General features: G+C 34.6%; 1 protein-coding gene and 1 long non-coding RNA gene across 2 annotated transcripts; one reads left to right on the top strand and one right to left on the bottom strand.

The window, feature by feature from the left end:
• Window positions 1-1086: 1086 nt before the first annotated feature.
• LOC132644857 (uncharacterized) lies at window positions 1087-6978 on the top strand. The gene is made up of 5 exons (XR_009583935.1): window positions 1087-1338; window positions 2275-2512; window positions 2670-2707; window positions 2814-2876; window positions 6742-6978. It is a non-coding gene; the product is annotated as an uncharacterized LOC132644857 (long non-coding RNA).
• A 292-nt stretch (window positions 6979-7270) lies between these two features.
• LOC132644856 (auxin efflux carrier component 5-like) lies at window positions 7271-11778 on the bottom strand. The gene is made up of 5 exons (XM_060361501.1): window positions 11022-11778; window positions 10205-10290; window positions 9767-9924; window positions 8029-8105; window positions 7271-7553 (listed from the first exon to the last, which is right to left on the bottom strand). The coding sequence occupies exons 1-5, from the start codon at window positions 11708-11710 to the stop codon at window positions 7481-7483; spliced, it is 1083 nt and encodes a 360-aa protein (XP_060217484.1). The 5' UTR covers window positions 11711-11778; the 3' UTR covers window positions 7271-7480.
• Between the last annotated feature and the right edge of the window lie 11095 nt (window positions 11779-22873).

Here is a 22873-nt window from a genome sequence, read left to right as displayed (position 1 = left end):
TCATGATATATTGTTGAGACACTGTTGGTACTTGATGAAACACTGTGATGAGCTGGGCTCGGTTTTAAAATGAGAGTGAAATGAGAGTCTGATATCCGATATTAGTTCTGAAATCGTGGATTGAGTGAGTGCATGGACTCCGCGGGTCCCCCAGGGTAGTGCCGGTGAGAACCCCCGTGGGCAAAGATTCGGGGTCTCGTCTGTCTGTTGGGCAAAGATCCGAGACGAGCAGCACTTAGACTTCGCGATTCACTTTGGGTTGTGCTACCGAGATGTCGATATTTCCTTCCAGAATACATGTGTACACAGCATTTGCATGGCATTGCATTGCATCCGTACATTATTGCATTGCGTTGCATCATGGCTTACATTGATATGATTTGGTGTTTTACTTATGATGTTGGATTCGAATTGGGTATATTGAGACTTGGCACATTTGGGATTAGATGCTCTACTTAGGCGATGACGTGTACTTGGCTTCGATTATGTTTGACTTATACTTGTTGTTTTATCTGCCTATCTTGCTTTATTTTTGGAATTATGTTAGTATGCTTAATCGGCCGATGATATCTACCAGTACCGTTGTATTGTACTGACCTGCACTTGTTGCATTCCTTTATGAAAGTAGAGTATCAGGTTGGTTCTGCTTCCATCTCATATGGCTAATCGTCGTCATCAGCATTGTTACGAGTTTCTAGGGTGAGCACGGACGTTCGCTGCCTTGAAGACTCTTCCTATTTTATGTCCTACTATTCCTATTCAGTGACATAGATAGTTTTATGTATTATTGCTCCAAACTTATATATTTTCATTAGATGCTCTTGTATGACTTAGACTAGGCCCTGGGGATATTTTTCTTATTCTGCACTATTTCTATTATATATAATTGTAAGACTTACGTAATTATTCTTTTCCGCTTGCTTGATTTGTTATTCATGTTTTCTTTATCGATGGGTTAAGGGTTCGCTTATCGAGGTGGGAAAGGTAAGTGCCCGCACGACTTTTGTTAAAATGGGTCGTGACATTTCAACATGTTTGTTTAGATGTCAATAAATTTCAAATCAATGATAATTTCGTCATTTTAGTTTAGTGGAGCATTACTAATTAGCTACGTGCCTTTTACTCCTACAGCCACCTTCCTCTTCCCTGCAATTGAACAGCGAACTCATCCCTTTCACTACCAACCCTAACAAATATTAGCCCAATATATTTTTGGGTCTATCACTGGGTGGATGCAAAGCAAGAAAACTAAAAAAAGTCACCAATCAAAGTTCGATTTTCAATGAAAATGATGATCCGAAAGCAGAAAATTTCAACACCGAGAACGAAACTTTTCAGGTGATCCAAGTTTATTATTTCTCTCAGTTTTATGGGATTCCAGAAATTCTAATAAACTTCTATAATTTATTTTTATTTTTGCACTTCCCAAAGTTAATTTAGTTAATACCCGAGGTGGTGACATTCGCATATCTTGTGAGAATTCGTTGGGGCTTTTATAGATATAGAGGAGTCATATAGCCAGTTTTAACTAATTTAGGATTGAGTTATTAGTTGATTGATTGATTGAGTCCCAATCACCTTATTCCGGGTAATATCTCTTTATTTTTCCAATTCTCATTCTATGTGTATCTCGCGATTTTCATATGTGGGTGTATTCCTTGTGAGGCCCAAGTCTACTGAGTGTTCATCTATAGAAGCTGAGAAATTGCATTTAGTTCTACAATTATTTTAAATAGATCTTTCGATAAAAGAAACATATTTTAACTGATATAAAGCAGGTAAGAAAAATGATTTGGTAGAATTGTTGAACTTGCTTTGGAAGAAACAAATTAAGAGCTTGTTTGGATGGGATTATGCCTATAAGCTGCAAACAACTTATAAGCTAAAAAAAAAATAGGTTGGGTAAGTCTAACTTATTTTTTTTTTTTGCTTATAAGCCGTTTTCAGCTTATAAGCTGCTTTAGATAAGCTAAATCAAATGGACCCAATTATTTTTTTGAGCTTATTTTAAGCACAAAATGACTTTAAGCTGGCCAGCCAAACACTCAAAAAAGCTGAAAACAGCTTATAAGCAACTTATAAGCCAATCCAAACGGGCTCTAATTCGGTGGTGTGGTGATGCTAAAGTAATTAGACAACTTGGTTACTGGAGCAATTTTTAGTTTTTGATTTTCAATTTTATTAATTTTTTTCTTGTAGTACGTAATTGTTCATTACATACTTGATTCGTGATCTAAATTTTTTAAACAACTTAATGGAATTAAGAAAATTCAGGTCCCAAGAAGATAAGTCTTTGAAGATGAATGACTACATTGTTGATGATCATGGAATTTATGTTGATTCTGACTGCTTGAAGAAAGTGAAGTTTTGGACTAAAATAACACACGTTCTCTCATGATGTCTTTTTACATCTTTACACCTCTTAGATCAGATTTCGCTCCAAATTTATCTTACAATGGGTTTGGAATTTCTTCTTCTTTAGCTGTGCCTCATGCGGTCAGAATTACATCATGTAAGATTAACAACTTTTCACACATATCATTAATTATCATGACCTTTGTTTTCAGTATGTTGTGGAATTTAATTTTGAATTCTAGGGGTAGTTTTGTTTTCAAGCTCCACTTTCGGCTATCCTTTGAATGGTATTAAATCTATCTGCTTTTCTACAGAGGGAATGATAGTTGCTTTTGAGAAAGGTAAATCAGTGGTAAGTATTTTTTATGGGATGATTTGGGCGAATATGTTAAGATATTAAATACCTAATATTTGAAAAACATATGCTGAATCTTTTTTCTTTATGACTTGCTATACAGAGCTTGAAAGAGAAGCAGTTCTTGAATTACATTGTTGCTAATGAGCGAAATAGATGTTGACAAGTAATTCCCCCTCTCCTTTTACTTTCTTAAGATGCAGCTTTTATTATGCCTATACACATTAGAAAATTTCAATAACTGACTTTACTGCTTTTAGCAACTTATAAATCAAGCTAAAAATCAAATATCACACTAAGACGTGCATTTTCACTACATATCCCTGTATATGTTAAATAATTGAAGTATAACATACCATGTCTTCTACTTGCTCATACATTTATATTTTCTTTTGGTCTTTTACTCACAAATCGTGCCCGAACGGCCTACATAGACTAAGTATAACTATTTACTCGAGTCCGGAACCAAAATGACTCAATAAAAAACCAAGTGAACCAAAATACCCCAACAAAAAAAAAAGTTACAAAACTATCTTTAGCGCAGTAAAATACTGCGCTAAAGCAGTTCAGGGAGATGGAGCAGTTAACTACTTTATACTGCGCTAAAAAAAAATCTTTTATAGCGCAGTAAAATACTGCGCTATAGCGAGCACTAAAAAAAATTGGTAAAACTTTTTTTTTGCAACACTTAGTATGTTTTTTCATACTTTGACCAACGATTAGCCGTGTGTCAAGACTCCGAAACGTCAATATTTTATATAGAACCTGATATTTTTTTCTGCGTACAATAATGTAGGCTCAATACATCAAGGATACTTAGAGCCTGTTTGGATGGGCTTATGCCTATAAGCTGCAAACAGCTTATAAGCTAAAAATAATAAGTTGGAGTAGTCTAACTTTTTTTTTTTTGGCTTATAAGCTGTTTTCAGCTTATAACCTGTTTTAGATAAGCTAAGTCAAATGGGCCCAATTATTTTTTTGAGCTTATTTTAAGCACAAAATGACTTTAAGCTGGCCAGTCAAACACTCAAAAAAGCTGAAACCAGCTTATAAGCAACTTATAAGCCAATCCAAACGGGCTCTTAGACGTTCGGATCGTCATTTTAGGGGGTTGAAAAGCTGCCCGAAATAAGTTTTGTTTGAAAAAACTTAATGTTTGACTGTAAGGTTATTTTAGTCAACTTTATATGTCGAGAAAATTAGTCAGCTTTATTTTCAAAAATTGAAACCACAAAAGTGAAATTGACATTCACAGTTACATTACCCCGGGATGTTTACGTTGAAATCTATCGCGTATCATCATATTATAAGTAAATAAAACTGAAAATTTCACGTCAATTTGGGGGAAAATTGAAATTGAATGGGGTAAAAGGTGTTTTTTTAAAAATCGGCTCGATGGCGGTTTGTCCGCATAGATCTCGGAAAAATACCTAAAATCAAAAAAGAAAATCGCGTAAATCGGACGTTCGAGCGCAAAGTTATGACCAAGTTTGACCACTTTACAATTAGCTTTTCTCCCACTTTTTAAATACTTTTTTATCAAATTGAATTAGATTTATATTCAAAATAAAGTGTCTTGATTAAAAAATTTAGTCAACTTTATATGTCGAGAAAATTAGTCAGCTTTATTTTCAAAAATTGAAATCACATAAGTGAAATTGACATTCACAGCTACATTATCTTGGGATTTTTACGTTGAAATCTATTGCGTATCATCATATTATAAGTAAATAAAACTGAAAATTTCACGCTAATTTGGAGGAAAATTGAATGGGATAAAAGGTGTTTTTTTTTTTAAAATCGGCTCGGCTTTGTCCGCATAGATCTCGGAAAAATACCAAAAAAAAAGGCGTAAATCGGACGTCCGAGCGCAAAATTATGACCATCTAAAGTTTGACCACTTTACAACTAGTTTTTCTCCCTATATTTTTTTAAATACCTTTTTATCAAATTGAATTAGATTTATATTCAAAATAAAGTTATGTCTGGATTAAAAAATTTAGTCAACTTTATATGTTGAGAAAATTAGTTAGCTTTATTTTTAAAAATTGAAACCACATAAGTGAAATTGACATTCACAACTACATTACCCCGGGATTTTTACGTTGAAATCTATTGCGTATCATCATATTATAAGTAAATAAAATTGAAAATTTCACGCCAGTTTAGGGAAAAATTGAAATTGAATGGAATAAAAGGTGTTTTTTTTTAAATATCGGCTTGGCCAAACCGCCTTGTGGCGGTTTGTCCGCATAGATCTCGGAAAAATACCCAAAATAAAAAAAATATCGCGTAAATCGGACGTCCGAGGGCAAAGTTATGACCATCTAATGTTTGACCACTTTACAACTAGCTTTTTTCCCTATATTTTTTAAATACTTTTTTATCAAATTGAATTAGATTTATATTCAAAATAAAGTTATGTCTTGATTAAAAAATAACACGCTTAAATCAAAATCTTAAAAAATAAAACACTTAAACCTAAAGTTTCCAAACAAAACTTACTTCGGGTACCTTTTCAACCCCTAAAACGACGATCCGAACACTTATGTATCCTTGATGTGTTGAGCCTACATTATAGTACACAGAAAAAACAAATCAGGTTCTATATAAAATATTGACGTTTCGGAGTCTTGACACATGACTAATCATTGGTCAAAGTATGAAAAAAACACTAAGTGTTACAAAAAAAAAAAAAAAAAAAATTGGCCAAAAAACACTAAGTTTTTCAAACAAAACTTACTTCGGGCACCTTTTCAACCCCTAAAATGACTATCCGAACGTCTACGTATCCTTAATGTATTGGGCCTATATTATTGTATGCAGAAAAAAATATTAGGTTCTATATAAAATATTGACATTTCGGAGTCTTGACACACGACTAATCGTTGGTCAAAGTATGGAAAAAACAGTAAGTGTTACAAAAAAAAAAAAAGTTGGCCCAAAAACACTAAGTTTTTTCAAACAAAACTTACTTCGAGCACCTTTTCAACCCCTAAAATGACAATCCGAATGTCTACGTATCCTTGATGTATTGCGCCTACATTATTGTACGCAGAAAAAAATATCAGGTTCTATATAAAATATTGACGTTTCGGAGTCTTAACACACGACTAATCGTTGGTCAAAGTATGAAAAAACACACTAAGTATTGCAAAAAAAAAAGTTTACCAAAAAAAATTTTTTTAGTGCTCGCTATAGCGTAGTATTTTACTGCGCTATACAAAAAAAAAAAAAACTTTAGCGCAGTATTTTACTGCACTAAAGGTAGTTTTATAACTTTTTTTTTTGTTGGGGTATTTTGGTTCACTTGGTTTTTTATTGAGTCATTTTGGTTCCGGACTCTATTTACTCTGAGAGCTATACGCGTAAATTGAGGGATTCTATTGAGTCGATGGTTGAGTACAACTAGATCTGAAAATGATTCATGTTCTTAACAGATATGTTGTTTCAATTTTCTTGTTGGAAGTTTTAAATTTTAACTATAGGTATATACTCAAGTTAAATGTCAATGTTCACGAAATGTCCATTCTGTCAACATGCTTGTTTTGACTTTAACAGAATTTGCTATGTTGTGCAAGCTTCACAAATAGATCAATATGGTAATAATGTGCTGCAAACTATATTTTCAATCAATTCTTCAATTTTTTTCCAGAAGCAAATGATTAGTTCCCTGCATCTCACGCTCCATGAATAGCCAGGATACTGAGAAATATCCAAAAAGGTATTTGGGGAATCTGCTTTGTGTAGCTTGCTGAGCCCTTTTTATCCTATAAAATAGAACAATACCGAGCATAACTGCATTTCTGTGATGGCACAATGATATAATCAAATTGATGGCTTTCATTCAATAGGATGATAAAAGAAGATTGTTTGGCTTCCATTCGTGTAAGAATGTTATATCTGTGATCGTCATTCATCACGATTGTTAGGGTAGTAGTTCTTAAGCATATCTTTTATATTATTATTATTATTATTATTATTATTATTATTATTATGCCGTTACTTATTTCTTTGTAATGTGTCTTAAGGTACCCATTAGAGTTTGTCAGCTACCTTTGTCACTCTTGCCATAAAGACAAACATCAAATACACCTGCACAGAAGCCATGAAACTGGAGATATATATTAAGCACCATATATGTTGCTAGCTTAATAGCTTGATTTGCTTAAATTATCTACATACCAAGTTGTACTTAATTTGTAAACAAAGTGGGTAATGCTGCAAAACTTTTGGCTGTACAGATACGGTTTGTGATAACTCACTCCTTCTTGTTGTAACATTTGAACAAGAAAACTGAATTGCTATGCAACATTATGGTCTATTAATATGCTAAAGTCATGTTGTGAACTGATGTTCTGACGTACAACTCAATGATTGCAACTATCTGTAGAGCAATTGTCCTGTAACAATGATATTACGCCAGCACGGGCCATACACCCCTAGTATTATAATTTTAGTGAATGTTATATATAGAATTATGCTTTGTATCTAAAACACTGAACTTAAATGAACCCGGTGCTAAAATACTAAATCCTCCTCTGATCAGCACGATCAACTTCATCGCACAAACCCCAACTACCAGTACGTGCCTTTTTACTAGAATCTCTTTTGTTTAAGATTCTAAATTGAGGAGTGAAATCAATAAAATCATAAATGGATAAGATAATTTGTTACATAAATATTTCAATTACAAGCCAAGTTCTACCCACTAATTAATAGCATTCCCACTAATTAGCTAATGATAAAGCCTGCTCCCGGAGATCAATCTTAAGGCATAATATCCAAAACTGCATAATATGCTATCAACAACGGCAAGGAAATAATGGTGCCAACAATGACCCTGAAATAAAGATAAATGGACAGCAAAATTAAGCATTATTCGAAGTCATAAAACGTTTATATCAGGTCGTTAATAATATTGTTCTATATAACTTTTACAAATTCAAGAGAGACTGGCTAGTGAGTTTGATTTAATATTTTTTCTTCAAAAGATCAACCAAAATCAAGTAATATTGACAGCATAATTTCAAATTTGATGTAAAACAGCTTTATACATTTTTTAAATATTCCAGTTAAGGTATTATAACAAGAATAGATAATTGTGGAGCGAAAGCGGGGGACTCTAAATTTCATTTTTCTCAAGGTTAGAAATAATTACTCATTTCCAAAACAAGGAATATATTTTTGTTTAACGATATTCATATTTAAATGAAAATCTTAATTTAAATGTATTTATAAGTTAAATTTCATATTATTGAAATTATTTGAGTTAGCTTTTAGCTGTCAAATTTGTTTTAGAAAGTTAAAGAACTTACGAAGTGCCGAGTACGTTGGCATGTAGTCCATATTCTTGGGCATAAACGAAAGAAGCGACTGCTTGGGGCAATGCTGACTGCAAAAATATAAAATAGAACAATTAGTAATTTTAGGAAATAACTTGATTATATCAATTTTAAAACCACAAAAATAAATTATGAGACCTATTGTTACTTTTTTAAATATTATGTAAATTTTGTGTAATCCCGTTATATTTTCAAAATACTCATTTTGTTCTGAAAAACAAAATGTAATTTTGGCCAGACTCAAGTTGATAGCCGTCTGAAATGCTCTTGCAAATAATTAAGAAGTTGAGGCTAATTAAACAGACTTTGGAGCAATGGCGGGTTCGAGCAGCCATTAATGCTTGTGTTAGGATAGGCTGTCTCCCTCTCTTTTTTTAGAAAATCCATTAACATGAGATGCTTTGTGCACCGAGTTGCTCTTTAGGTCTAATTAGATGCTAATGTTTGTGTTTACTTTCGACTCTGCTAATGAAAGAACTATATGGAGTTACTTTAGATTGTTTCATTGGCGCAAGCAAAAACACGATTTCTTGAGCCAATAACAAATCAAAAGAGATTTTTTTTTCCTTATTATTAAGTAAATACATAGAATATTAGTAGTTAAATTTAATTTTCAAGGCATAATTAATATGAATAATTTAGTAAATAAACAATTAACAAATAATTTCTTAAGGGAATTCCTACCGTTCTCTTTTGCTTGTTTGCCATATTAAAAATAGATTTTCATTTTTACTTGTCCAATATCAAGAGAAAAAAAAATCCTATTTTACCCACATTAATTACTAATTTTTAAATCATTTTCAAGTCCCATTAAAACTATGCACCAATTAATATGGATATCATGATAAATTATTCACTTTATTTATTACTCTCTTCGGATCAAAAAGAGTGTCCACATAGCCTTTTTTTCTTGGGTCAAAAAGAGTGTCTACTAATCAAATTAAGAAACAATTAACCTTATTTTTTTAGATTTGCTCCTATTAAGTGTTATGTGATCAAATTCCAATACATATTTAATTAGTGGCAGTTTAGTCAAATTACCTGTTTTTTTAAAGAGTTAATGGCTAATTAGTGGATACTCTTTTTTATCCAGAGAAAGTATTTCTTAAGGGATGTGCAAAATTCATAGTGGATAAGTAAAAGTGAACGGAGGGAGTAACTATTTTCTAAAACTTATTGGAGTGCGAATATGAATAGTCACATTTTGATAACCAACGCATAGTTAACGAGGGTAACGTAGAAAAATAACTACTCCCTCTGTTTCAATTTATTTGAACCTATTTCTTTTTTTGTCCGTGTCAAAATGAATGACCTCTTTCCTAATTTGGAAACAAATTCACTTTATGAATGATTTACAGCCACATAAATTTTCAAGGTTTATTTTGAACCACAAGTTTCAAAAGTCTTCCCTCTTTCTTAAATATCGTGTCCAGTCAAATGAGTTCATATAAATTGAAACGGATGGAGTATTTAATTAAAAAAAATTATGGAAGTGCAAAATGCAAGTAGGACAAGTACTAAAAGAGAACGGAGGGAGTTTTATACAACTATAGAGGTCGACAACACGAGTACGAAATCCCGAGCCTTTTATTTTATGCGCTGACGGAACAAAAATATTTACATTGTCATACGATATATAAGATAATTACTGATAAATCTCTAAACAACTTTAAGATCCCAAATTATAGACATTAGTTTTGTGGTTAATTACCTGGAGGATAGCAATGCGTAAAACATTTCCATGTAAGCCCAATACTATACAGCCGAGTGCCATTGTTGCTGGTCCAACAACAAACCTCAAAATCATTGCATAAATTGTCAATGCAGCTCCACATGCAATTATCTTCCCTTGCAAAGCCATGAATAGTCCTAAAAATAAAATTCAAAAAACACTGTTGTTTAGCAAAAAGAATTGCATTAAATTTGATGTTTTTAATGAAAAGTCATCTTCAGTAGTAGTACTAATAAAAAACAGTTCATAAAAGAACGAAAGTGATTGTTGGTTAAACAAAATATCAGAAGTTATTTAAAGCTAGCTGTTTCATTAAATTAAACTAGCTGTTTCATTAAATTAAGGATCAAAAGTTATTAAATGCTGCATTAAAAGGAAGAATCCTTATTGTTGTTCCAACTGTTTAAAAACACTTACCCATACTAAACATTGCAACACCACTACCAGCCTTTGACATTATCAAGATGGATCCCTCTATTATGCTTGGCATTTCAAAATTCCACCTGTAACAAAAAACCCAAAACATACAAATAATAAGAAACTGAAAAGAAAAACACTTCAATACGACCAAACACGTTACTAGTGAAAGCTATACTCCATCTGTCTTAAAATATTTGTCGCCCTTACTAAAAATACTTATTTCAAAATATTTATCATTTTATTTACCCAAGATAAAATTAAATAGTTTTTCCCATTTTACCCTTATATTAATTACCTCAATGGACTAATTTTGTGAGTTCACATACCAACGTTTAAGAAGTTTCATTATTAATAGAGTAAATGTTTATTGAGGAGAGACAACATGATGAAATATGTTAAAGAAGGTAAAACAGTCAAAATGTTATCTTTATAAATGTTTTCTTAATTAGCATGTAAATAATAAATGCGACAAATATTTTGAGAAGGAGAAAATATTTTTTGCTAAAAATTAGTAGATGAAATTTACTAGAAACAACTAGTCAGTTACGTGGAAAAAGTAAAATAAAATGAGCTGTTGACCATAGAGTCAAACAGTTAAATATGCTCTTCTTAATAATATATTAAACTTTTAAATGAAGGTCAAACATTTCGTCATGTTATCAGAGCAAGTAAAGGTTTTGAACTCCAGTGTCATGATCGTCACCCCTATTATAAATAAATAAATAAATAACAAGAATTCATTTAATCTCACACGTATAATTAAAAATTATGTTGAAGAAGATAATTAAATAAATAAAAGTGTGTTCATACATACCTACCGGCTAAAAGAGCCCAAAAGAGACCAAGAAAACAAGCATAAGAATTGGGATTCTTAGCAAGTTTTACCAAGACAGTCTTCATCAAAGGCCAAAACGCCAGGGCATTATTATTATTATTATTCCTCACTTGAGTAGTAGTAGTATTTCCTTCCAAGTCACTAATAGTCCGCAATTCAACAGAATTACCAATTACATTTTCACTATTATGCATTTTTGTTCTCCAAAACTCAAGTGCAAATAGCAAAGAAGAAAGCCATAACAAAGCTTGAATCACAGCAGCTTGAACAACAAGATCAACCCCTAAATCCCCATACATGGCCTTCATCAATGGGACACCAACAACAAGTGTGTTGTTCAAAGTGGCCAAAGAAAAACTAGTTATGGACCAAGAAAAGCTCCCTTTTTTGTAAAAGTTAGCCCATAAGATGAGAATTAAAATTACTAAGGCTTTGCCGATTAGGTCTCCGGTTAAAAAGAGGTAGTTGAGCTTGTATGGGTTGATATTTGCTATGAATTGGAAATTGAAAAATGGGAGAATGAAGAAGCAATTGAATCTATTGATGGCATCACATTGTTCCGGCTTGAACATATGCCACCATTTCACTGACCCATAGCCTAAAATAAGTGCCACATAGAGTGGCACCATGGCCACCACCACCTTGTAAATATCGTCCAACCCTATCATATTTTTTTGTTCTATATATGAGAATGCGTGAAGCTTTTGTGATTTTGTATGTGTGTCGATTATTAGTGGATGTTTCATGGGTATATATAGAGAAAAGTTTGGAGTTTTTAAGTCAAATAGTCTCTTAAGTTTGAACGTAGGTATATTTTAGTCTCTATTATATTACTCTGAGCACATATGGCTTTAAGGTTTGCAAGAACTAAGCACTTTTGATTCAAGTGGAAGTCTAGTAACGTACGCAGGATTTTTCATAAGTAGTGTCGATATTTGTAGAAGATAAAAAAAAAAGTATATCAACCCTGGGTTCAATACTACGTAACCACAAGAAAATTATGCGTCCAACCAACACTCCAAGGGAGTTTCAATGATAATAGGTGTCATTTCCTTAGTATATGTTAGTCTATACACAATATATATATATATATATATATCCGACTAAGGTTTGTCACTTCACACTCCTCGGGTCAACGTGTTCCAAAGAGTCATTATATCTAGCGAAAACACCATGTGACTAATTTAAGAAAATGATCTTGACAAATATCTTGTTAACCAATTTCATTTTTATCCTCCAAATTCACCTCTAGTGACAATAACAACAACCCAATTTGCACGAACTTCCTTTCCCAAAGATTTGATTAGTGTGCATAGACTCTACTTATCTTAGTCGGCTTTCTTGCCTTATGAAAATATTTCATTTTATATTTCCTGTACCGGCTAGAGCAGTTGAAATTTGATATTGGGAGATTGGGGATCGATGAAACACTCGAAGATGCATATTTGAGAAGCCAAAATTATATACTCTATAATATAGGGCTTATGCACACAAGTAATAGAGACCACATAAAAGCTATTGAATGTTTTTTTTTTCGAGCGCAATTAGCAAAGACGCAGAGTAGTTGCAAGTTATGCTCACTCGAAGTGCAGAATCAAGATAGATGACGCAAGTGACAAGCAAGCTAGTGACTCTTTGCACTGCTAGCTCCCTTAAATCATTGACTACCACAAAGATTAGAACTTAGGAACATAAAAATAAAAGTCTGACATTAAAATCATCACAAATTTTGTGTCACTTTTCTTATTAAAAAAAAAAAGGTTTCATCGACAAAATTAAACTATAATTGTAAGGGGGGGGGGGGGTTTGAATTTGGGCTAGATCACCTCGATTGCGATCATTATTTAGCTTCGACGTCACGTACAAAAATACATGACATTTTCATTAGTGTTGGAAATGTCCCATCAAAATTAAAGTCCCGTTAATTGGACAAAAATGCGGAAATTTTGCAAAATTAAAGATGTGTGCTCAAAGTAATATGATATATGAACCAATACAGACTTACCTTCAAAATCAAATCATCATTTGATTTAAAAGATCACAGATTCTAGTACCAATATGGCAAAACCTATCGTTTTCATGCTTAATTTCTGTTTCTTTTCTTTTTTGCACCCTCGTTTTTGTTATGCATATGTATTGCGCGATCTAGTAAACATTCACACTAGATCTAAGAGTACAGTGATTAATTAATGTTTCATCAGCCTAAACTTTTAAGTTATTTCCATGATTTTTAGACCATGAGTCCATAAAAATAGGGCCTGATGCGAACCAATCATTTGACTAGTTTTCATATGTTTTAAATTTGTACGATGTTTGGTTAAATTTACAAGCTGGTGAAACTAGTTATAAACCTTTTTTAATTTATTTTATGGTTTCGACAATTATTAAAAGTGCATGAGTCAAAATCAGCCAAAAATTATAAGTTTTTCACCTAACTTATGATTTTACGACTTATAATTAAGCACTTTAATTTGATCAAAAGCTTACCATTTTTACCCTAATATCTTTTGGATCTCCAAATACTCATCCTAAAAATATTAATATTCTCTATATTCTATTTCTGTTATTCATCCTTTGTTATATAAAAACTTTTAAAATTATATCTTTTGTAAATTGTTTTAAGTGCATTTCAATCACTTTTACAGAAAAATTATTTATCACACAGCTTTTTACAAGCGCATTAACTGATTATTTTCATCTTCAACTCTTCTATTTAAACACCTAATTGTTTTTATATAAAATTATTTCACTTAAAAGTATTTTTTTCCAAATCATTTGATGCTTACCAACTACTTTTAATCAGCTAACACGCAAATGGTTTCGTGAATTCAGCTGTAGCATCATAAGATACCACAAATGTACAATTAAATTTGCAAATTGGACCACCCAATTCATCACTTCTTTCTAAGACATGCATTTCTATCCGAATTATGCTAGCCGTTCTTTTTATGAAACAAATATAAAATCTTATTTCTTCAAATTGATGGATGAAATATAATGTTGTGTTCTCCGCAATGCTGTTGGTAATGATGAATTTAAAACAAATATTAACACATCATAAAGCATTAGTAGTCAAGAAAAGGCAGCAATCAGTGGATGACTATACGTAATTAGTAAATCATTCCACGAAAACAATTTTTGAGAGAATCCAAGTGCGGAAAATGGTATTGATTCTTAGATTCTGGGTTTTGATCCCAAGTTGCAACAACCATCACTAGTATATTCCAAGTGTTTAATTAACTCATGCTTTATGCTAATCTACAAAAGTACTGGCTGATCTCCATTGCCATTTAAAATTTCAAAGAGTTTGATGGTATTAGGCAACAATTTTGAATAATTATTCTATATATCACGATTCAACTGGAGCTGATATCGGTACTTCCGCTACGTAGGCGTCATAATTCATTTACCTAATCATTTTCAACATCAATAGCTCAATCAATAAAGGGGTCTTTCACATTTTTAGCATGACGGCTAAAAATAAAGTACTCTTAGCGGTAACCATTTGTAGTCATCGGCAGTGAATACTCGATGTGAAAAAAAAATACTCAAATTTGGCCCTAAACTTACGAATGATCTAAATTTTCTCTTAAACTGTTGTCGTTAGTCCATAAGAGCACAATTGAGCCACTTCGATAGTGAACAGGGTAAGAACGAGACATTTAAAATTATAAAAAATAAAAATAAAAAAAAGGTGGACAAAATCATTCCATTTAATTCGCACGGTCTATAATCATTTTTTACCCTTCACCTATTTAGTTTATGCCCAAAATTCGCATATATCATTGTCAAATCTCGTTACTTTCTTATTTTAGCCTTTTAGGTATAGTTGAGTACTGTGATCATTATCCAACAAACTTTCTAATTATCTCAATCCTGTTCGTTTAAGCAACTCGTACTGCATTCATTATAACATATCTTAGCCCAATTTTAGGCATTGTTCCTTTCCCAAAAAAAAATCATGTTACTAATTTCTTACTAAGAACCGATAAGAAGAAAAGATGAGTAACATTCTAAGCTTAATCGACTGAACATTTAAGAATCAATCATTGTGCCTCATATTACTCTTTCAATCTCATATTAGTTGTCATATTTCGCTAACTATATGAACTTTAACTAGCATTTTAAAACGTATAATTTTTTCATCAGATTAACATGACAAAAATTGTAACTTGTAGTACTTATCCTATAATTTTTTTAATAGCTAAATTTTAAATGTAAGATATTGAATTGATATAATCTAATTTAGTTTCGCAAATAAATCAAATTGATTTTCAAAAAGAGAAACATGACAATTAATATGAGACGAAGGAAGTATATGGTTTGAACCATTAATAGATATTAGGAAGTGTGCATGCTTTCTTGGTTTTGTCCTTTTATCATGTCTTATGATACTCCTCACGCGTAATCCGTACTCTTTGAATATACTTATTAAGCACTTTTGCTTCTAATATTGTAGTATCTAATTAGTGACGAAAAAAAAGTGTATTAAGTATCTAATGTGACGCTTTCAATTCCAAGTGTCGGAGTTGAAAACTAGTCTAAAAAAAAAAAGCGTTACTGTCATCCCCACGAAGCTCCACATTTGGCTTAGGAGTATATGTTGTCTATAAAATAAAAAGAATGTCAATATAACATACACAGTAATCCCACTTAAGTACTCCACTTGTGCTAGCAAATATATATTCAGAAGCATACTTACTTTGAACTTTTTAGCGCATGTCACACCCCATTAACAACATTGCCTTTGGATCTGTCATTCTGTTTTCGAATCCACAGTCCAGGAGGAAGAAAATATTAGTGGATTCTCATTTCCTCTGTAGTTTAAGTATACCTTTCTGTATACAATCAAAGCCCAGTTGTCTCCGCAATAACTTTAACAAAGATTGTAAAAGAAAATAGAAGAAACAAAGCCAGCAGTAAGGGGCTTGTCCAATGATCTAAGAATCTTTGCATAAATGCTCAATTAGGAAGGAGCCAAAAAAGCAAAAAAGCTAGAATCAACAAGAGCCAATTTTTATTGCGACTATCCACAAAGCACTCAATTGCATTTCTTGGAAGCAATGGCGGAGGTATAGATTAATGGATGGATTCGATTGAACCTATAATTTCTTAATTAAATCATACTCCTCTGTTTCAATTTGTTTGAACCTATTTCCTTTTTAGTCCGTGCCAAAATGAATGACTTCTTTCCTAATTTGAAAACAAATTCACTTTAGGAATGATTTACAGCCACATAAATTTTCAAGGCTTATTTTGAACCACAAGTTTCAAAAGTTTTTCCTCTTTCTTAAATGTCGTGCCCAGTCAAATGGGTTGATATAAATTAAAACGGAGGGAGTATATGAGAGTCCACGGAAAAAGAGTATCAAAAATCAATATAAATATAAGTAGTATATTTTAGATACATTCTCAAAATACGTAATGGAAAATCCTGAACTCACAAAGATGATATGCTGAATCCTCTGCTGAAAGGGTGAAATTCTACCCTCTCACGGCGAAGAACAAAAGGGACTGGATTTTATCCCACAATATAATAAATCAACTGATTGATTAATATCTTTCATAACATACTTTCTTCATTTTTTTCTTTTGACAATATTCACTGATGAAAAAGTTATCAAAAAATTAAAGATTAGTAATCCTTTTTAGAAATCAGAAATTTAATCTTATACGGACGTATGTTGATCAGAATTGCCTTCTGGATTTTTTATTTTGTTTTTGCCCGGTGTCCGGTATCCTCATTGGAGTCCGACTATATCCAGATTTGCGTCGCGCAGGGCCCATTCGGAGGGAAGCACTCCCTACCAAGGATTTTTTCATACTCAGGACTCGAATCCGAGACCTTTGGTTTATTAGAGATATATCTTAGATTGATTGTGACTTATTTTCTCTCCTTATTTACATATTCAATTGCCTTATTTTAGCTTACTCAGAATTGTAAAGATTGTCATTTATTTTGATTGATTGTAGATGATTTCTTCCTGGATCCATCCTCTTGTATAAATATCCTATTCATTATTAATAAAATCAAGCGCTTATCTCTTCTATAAACTACTTTATGGTATCAGGGCTACTGGGTAATCTTCTTGTTTTCCTATAGCCATGGCTCCTTCGAATAGCACCTCTGATTTCCTCCCAACCCCAACCCCAATAAACTTAACATCAACACCCGAAAACCAAGCTACTCCATTGACTAACCATCAGAACACTCCTTCTCCACAAAATATAGTGGCCTCCTCTAACATGTAACGACTCATTTGGTCGTTATAGTCTTTTCGGTACTTTTGACCCTTCCCCGAGCTTGTTTAGCTCGCATTTGGCCCAAGGGAACCGTTGACAGGCTTTCTGAGTCTTTGGATATGATTTGGGTGACTTTTTGGGAAGTTTGGGCTTAAAGCAAAAAGAGTTGACTCAAAGTTGACTTTTGGGCAAACATACCTTTTTGGGAATTCGTCAATTCCGAGAGGTCCAGATGGTCTTTTAGAACTTGTGTGTATATTCGGTTCAGTTCTCAATGCACTCTGGTGTATTTTGGGACTTAGGTTGGGAAGTTGGTTTTAAGGTATCGAGGGTTGACTTTGTCAATGAGATCTTCGTTGGGAATTTCGAGGCCCCGTGTGCGTTCGTAACGTGTTTTTATATATGACTGCATATATGGTATGTGAGCAAATGGCCTTGGGTGATAGTGGGGATTTCAGGTTGGATTGTGAAACTTGGGAATTCTGGTGTCTAGTGTCCGCTATGGCGGCAACAAGACTGCAGCTGCAGTACCGCAGAAGCAGTGGCCCTGCAGCTGTAGCGGCCATGTGAAATTAGGCAGGACCGGTGAAGCGATCACGGGACCGCTGAAGCGGTAGTGTGAGCGTTGAACCGGGTGACGGGCAGTTAGATTCATTAAATGAGTGTTAAAAACCCTAAGTCCCTCATTCATTAGCATTCCGAAAGTAGAGCTATTGGGAGCATTTCAAGACATTCCTTAGGGGAAAATCATTGTGGCAAGTCCTTCCATCTTCATTGCTATTCCACATTCTATTAATCACCTTAGGAATCCATTAATAATGCTAGCTAGTTTCATTAAGAGCTTGAGGATTAAAAGAGGGTTCAATGGGTTCTTCATTCTAAGCTATTAAATCTTGATTCATTGATTGGGTTAGCTTCATTAATCATGGAATTAATTATTAGAATCTATTATTGCATGATTTCTCCCTAATTAGTGGCTAATTTATGGAATTGGAAGTTAGGGTTCATACCCAAATTTAGGGGTTTTGCCTAGAATCCGAATTTAAGTGATTTGTTAGTTGTCCTAGCTTATAATTGATGGGAATTGATCGCCTAGAACATTAATTTCATGTTGAGACCTATATATTCCTTATTCCATCTTTCTAGTACATAAACCCCATTCCATAGGTTGGTATTTGGGTCTTGAATAGAAGTAAGGTTCGAATGATGTTTCTTCTTGATTCTAATTTCGTGGTTCGGATATGTTTAGACTTCCATTATCTTGAGACTCAAAGGAAGGGAAAGACTAAGGTTTGATTATTGCAGACATTGATGTTCGACTCTCCAAGTAGGTTATGGTCTACCTTATGGTGAGACTCCGCTTAGCGAAGCGTATGTTTAGATGATATTGTCGGAGAATGCATGTAAATCTTCGGGTATGAAGTTGGGTTGGACATTGTCTTAGGTTGGGCCTTGTTGTATGATTTGGGGGCTAGCCACCCCGTTGTGCTGTTGACTTATCTTGATCTATTTACTTATTGGCCCGTTGCCACGTTGAGACATTGGGCATTTGTGACTAGTGAATATCATGACTATAATATTGCGGTGCTTTACTTGATTGATATTGAGATGAGATTGTGATTTTATTGTGGCTTATTATGTAGCCTTATTATTGATATTACTTGTGTGCCCTGTGTGGTACTGTTTAGGATTGAATTGGTAGTTGATATTACATTGCATCGTATTCATACCCATTTCCATGATACGTTGATATTGCATGGTTATGGTACTGATGATGATAAGTGAGAGAGTTTAGCCTCCAAGGTCTCTGCCGGAGAGCGTAAAGAAAGATGAGAGTCTGTGATCCGGGGAGTGGTAATGAGTGTACGTTGCCCGAGGTTCTTGCCGGGAACGAATGAGTTTACGATGCCCAAGGTTTCTTGCCGGGATCGAGAGAGTGCTCGTGATCCGAGGTCATTTTTCGGAGCCAGTGGTCCATGAACTTCGCGGGTCCCCCATGGGTTGTACTGCCTAGATATGATGTTCCATTGTCGGAGTACATGTGTACGGTGCATATGCATTGCATTCATCATACATAAATTATTGCATTGCATTGTACCTTTTGACTTGTTGTGATATGATTGTGATGCACTAGTTCGGATTGATTATACTAAGAATTAGCACAGTTAGGCTTAGATGTTATAACATAGGTGATGACTTGTTGTGATATGATTGTGATGTACTGGTTCGGGTTGATTATACAAAGACTTGGCACAGTTGGGTTTAGATGTTATAACATAGGTGATGACTTGTACCGTGGATGTGGAATCGTGTTGAATTGTACTTTGTTGGTTTACATGCTTATCTTGCTTTGTTGTCTTTATATACGTTAGCTAGTCTTAGTCGGCTTATGATACCTACCAGTACTTGTTATTTGTACTGACCTGCACTTGCTGTATTCTTTTATGAATGCAGAGTACCAGGTGGGATCCACTTCTACTCCTCGTGGCTGATATTCGAGGATTGCGGATCCGAGTCTCTTTAGGGTGAGCATGAGGACGTTCGCTACCCAAAGACTCTTCCTTTATTATGTTTTGCCTTCTATTTTGAGACATGATTTTTGAGACTTTTATGTATTATTATTTATTCAGATTTGTAGTATTTAGTTAGATGATCAAACCAGATACTGGGGTAGATTTCATTTACTTTCGCACTTATTTATATTATATCATGAGACTTATGTTATTTTACTTTCTTCCGCTATTTTATATTATTTGTGAATGTTGGGTTAAGGGTTCACCTACTGAGGTGGGAAAGGTAGGTGCCCGCACGACTTAGTGAAATTGGGTCGTGACAAGTTGGTATCAGAGCCCTAGGTTACCCGGTCTATAATATAAGAGCGTGTCTAGTAGAGTCTCGTGGATCGGTACGATGAGCTCCATACTTATCTGTGAGAGGCTAGAGGACATTAAAGAAATTTCACTTTCTTTCATTCTTTCATGCTACTTTATTCTAATTGGTATCTGGAATAGTCAAATTGGTATATGATTCTTATCTCTTCTCTCACAGATGGTGAGGACTCGAGCCACGATAGACCGAGATCAGGTACCAGAGCCCGCAGCTGCCGCTGGCACCAGGGGACGAGCGACAGTTAGAAGACGTGGTCGAGCTAGAGGCCGGGTGGCTGCACCAGCCAGAGACAGAGCTCCTACGTTAGGGCAGCGGCATGTGAGATCTCCGTCTCCAGAGCCTAAGGTTCAGCAGGTTTGAGACCAGGCCGTCGGGGATGATGTGGCTCCAGCACGGGCACACTGCGAGGCCACTTCAGAGCAGATGATGTAGGATACTATGGCTCGTGTTCTACTCCATTTGGATGCCTACCAAGCTATCGCTGGTATTACTTCTTCGGGTGGAGGATCACAGACTAGAGGTGGGGCACAGACCCCCGAGCAGAGGCAGACCCGTGCAGCGCATCCTGCTGCGGCTGTAGCTCCATGGATGGATGCAGTGCCTACTGTCACGACCCAACCCCGTGGGCCGCGACCAGTGCCCGAGCTGGGCACCTATACGTACCCGATACCCCAAATTAGCATATTAACAGAATAATAATATTAGTGGTCGCTACAGAATTTAGCAGAAAAGCAGACTTGGCACACATAGGCCGATAAGGCCATCACAGAACAGAATATCCCAAACATATGTACAGAACCCACACAGATGTATCCACAGACCTCTACAGAACATATCATAATCATGAGACGGGACAGGGCCCCGTCATACCCTGAACAAAGTACATATCCAGATAGCAGTGACGGACTGTACCAAAAGATGGGCTCTGTAGAAGAGAGCGCCCCAAATAGCAGAAATAGGATCCTAAACGTGTGGATCAGCGAACCTGTCGTCAGTACCTGCGCGGCATGAAAACGCATCCCCCGAAGAAAGGGGGTCAGTACGAAATATGTACTGAATATGTAAAGCGGAATCACAGAAGTCAAATCATAATGGTTACAGAAAATGAGTACAGAATCCAGAGTGTCAAATGCATATTTCCAAAACAGACAGAATGCGTACAGAAACATATGTCATATCATATCATATCCGGTCCCTGACACGGGACTCAGCAGACAGAATGTGGCCACCCTCCCGACGCTGGTGCCACTATACAGAGGAATCAGAAAAAAGGGCGTGGCCCCGTATCATATAATGTCATATCAAAATGGCCATACAGATCAGATCAGAATAGGCGGACATGGCACATCATACTCCACAGACCCATGTACGCGTATACCTGCCCCCTCTCATCGGGACGCGGCGAACAATGCAGAGAATTACGCTTGACAACATATCCTGGCCCGGGCTCAGTGTGGGAAACATTGGGACATCCACGAATGGAGTAGTGAGAGACTAATGCAATTTAAAAATATAATAAATGTTTTCAAAGACTCGATGAAGCGTATCAAAGACAAACAAATCCAATGGGGTCGGACGGAATCATAATAAATGTATTTCGGATATCATAATAAATTACAGAAGTATAACTTTCCCGAAGTCATTCCGAGTGTCAAAATAATTTATAATATTTAACAGAATATTTAAAATAATATTCGTTAAGCGATTAGTAGGGTAATTAAAATATTTCTTTCAAAAATCGCTTAAAAAGGAAGCTTTAACACATTAGGGGCAAAACCGTAAATAGCGGGCCCGCCTTGGGACAAACAAGGCGGCGGGCTCAAATTGTGCCCTCTAAGCATATAGTATCACCTAAAAAGGTTATACAAACATTCTATGACTTTCTGAATAATTTAGAGCGAAATTGCATAATTTCAGAAAAAGCGTATCAAAATGGTTCAATTCTACTGAAAGAAAAACTGAAATTTTGTCTTGCGGATTCCGAGGGCCAAGAGGTCCTTCGAGGCCCGGATCCGACCCTAACACACTAGGGGCATGCCAAGGGAAGAATTGGGGTTGCTTTACATACCTTTCGCGCTCCTTAAGCCTTTCCAAACTCACTTCCCGTTTCGTCGAAAAACTGCAATTGGTCAAGTTTACCAATTGTGAATTATTAATGTCATTATTTCAACTTTAAGCATATTTGGCTACCGAAATTTCGGCAGCACTTCCCCTATACATATGACACCCCGAGAATTCAACTCGGCTATAAATCATCAACAACAATATCAACAATGAACATTAAAAACACAAATATCCTTCAACTAGTCATTTTTCTCACAAGTTGACATAATCTTCAATTCAACCCAACTTTCAACTAAGATCAATAATTTCATATTCAACAACCATCATGATCATGACCATATAGTTCTAGAAACATTTCATATCGTTTTCCTTAAGATATACACTCGATATACATGATATACAATCTTCCGCCAAAATCATAACTTATGCAAAACATCAAATCTTTGGCATACAACTTCATAACAAGTTTCCAACTTCCAAATTCATCAATGGTCATCACAACTAACAACCAAACAACTTCATTTCCTTAATGTCGGAAAAACCATACTAAAACGACATAAGTTTCTACATTTCAATTCAATACAAACTTATATCATTCTAACTTCATTTACATATCAAGCATTACAACAACACTC

Source organism: Lycium barbarum, chromosome 6 (genome assembly GCF_019175385.1).
Source record: "Lycium barbarum isolate Lr01 chromosome 6, ASM1917538v2, whole genome shotgun sequence".
Lineage (NCBI taxonomy): Eukaryota > Viridiplantae > Streptophyta > Magnoliopsida > Solanales > Solanaceae > Lycium > Lycium barbarum.
Note: the sequence above shows the minus strand (reverse complement) of the source record. Positions and strands in the feature narration are given on the sequence as shown.

What these genes read in the sequence shown, in the direction of transcription:
- LOC132644856 (XM_060361501.1), bottom strand. Translation starts at nt 11,710, where the DNA reads ATGATAGGGTTGGACGATATTTACAAGGTGGTGGTGGCCATGGTGCCA. An exon ending in TGTTGCAATGTTTAGTATGG is followed by an intron (nt 9,925 to 10,204) that starts GTAAGTGTTTTT and finishes TTTTATTTTTAG; the next exon opens with GACTATTCATGGCTTTGCAA. An exon ending in GCCAACGTACTCGGCACTTC is followed by an intron (nt 7,554 to 8,028) that starts GTAAGTTCTTTA and finishes TCTTTATTTCAG; the next exon opens with GGTCATTGTTGGCACCATTA.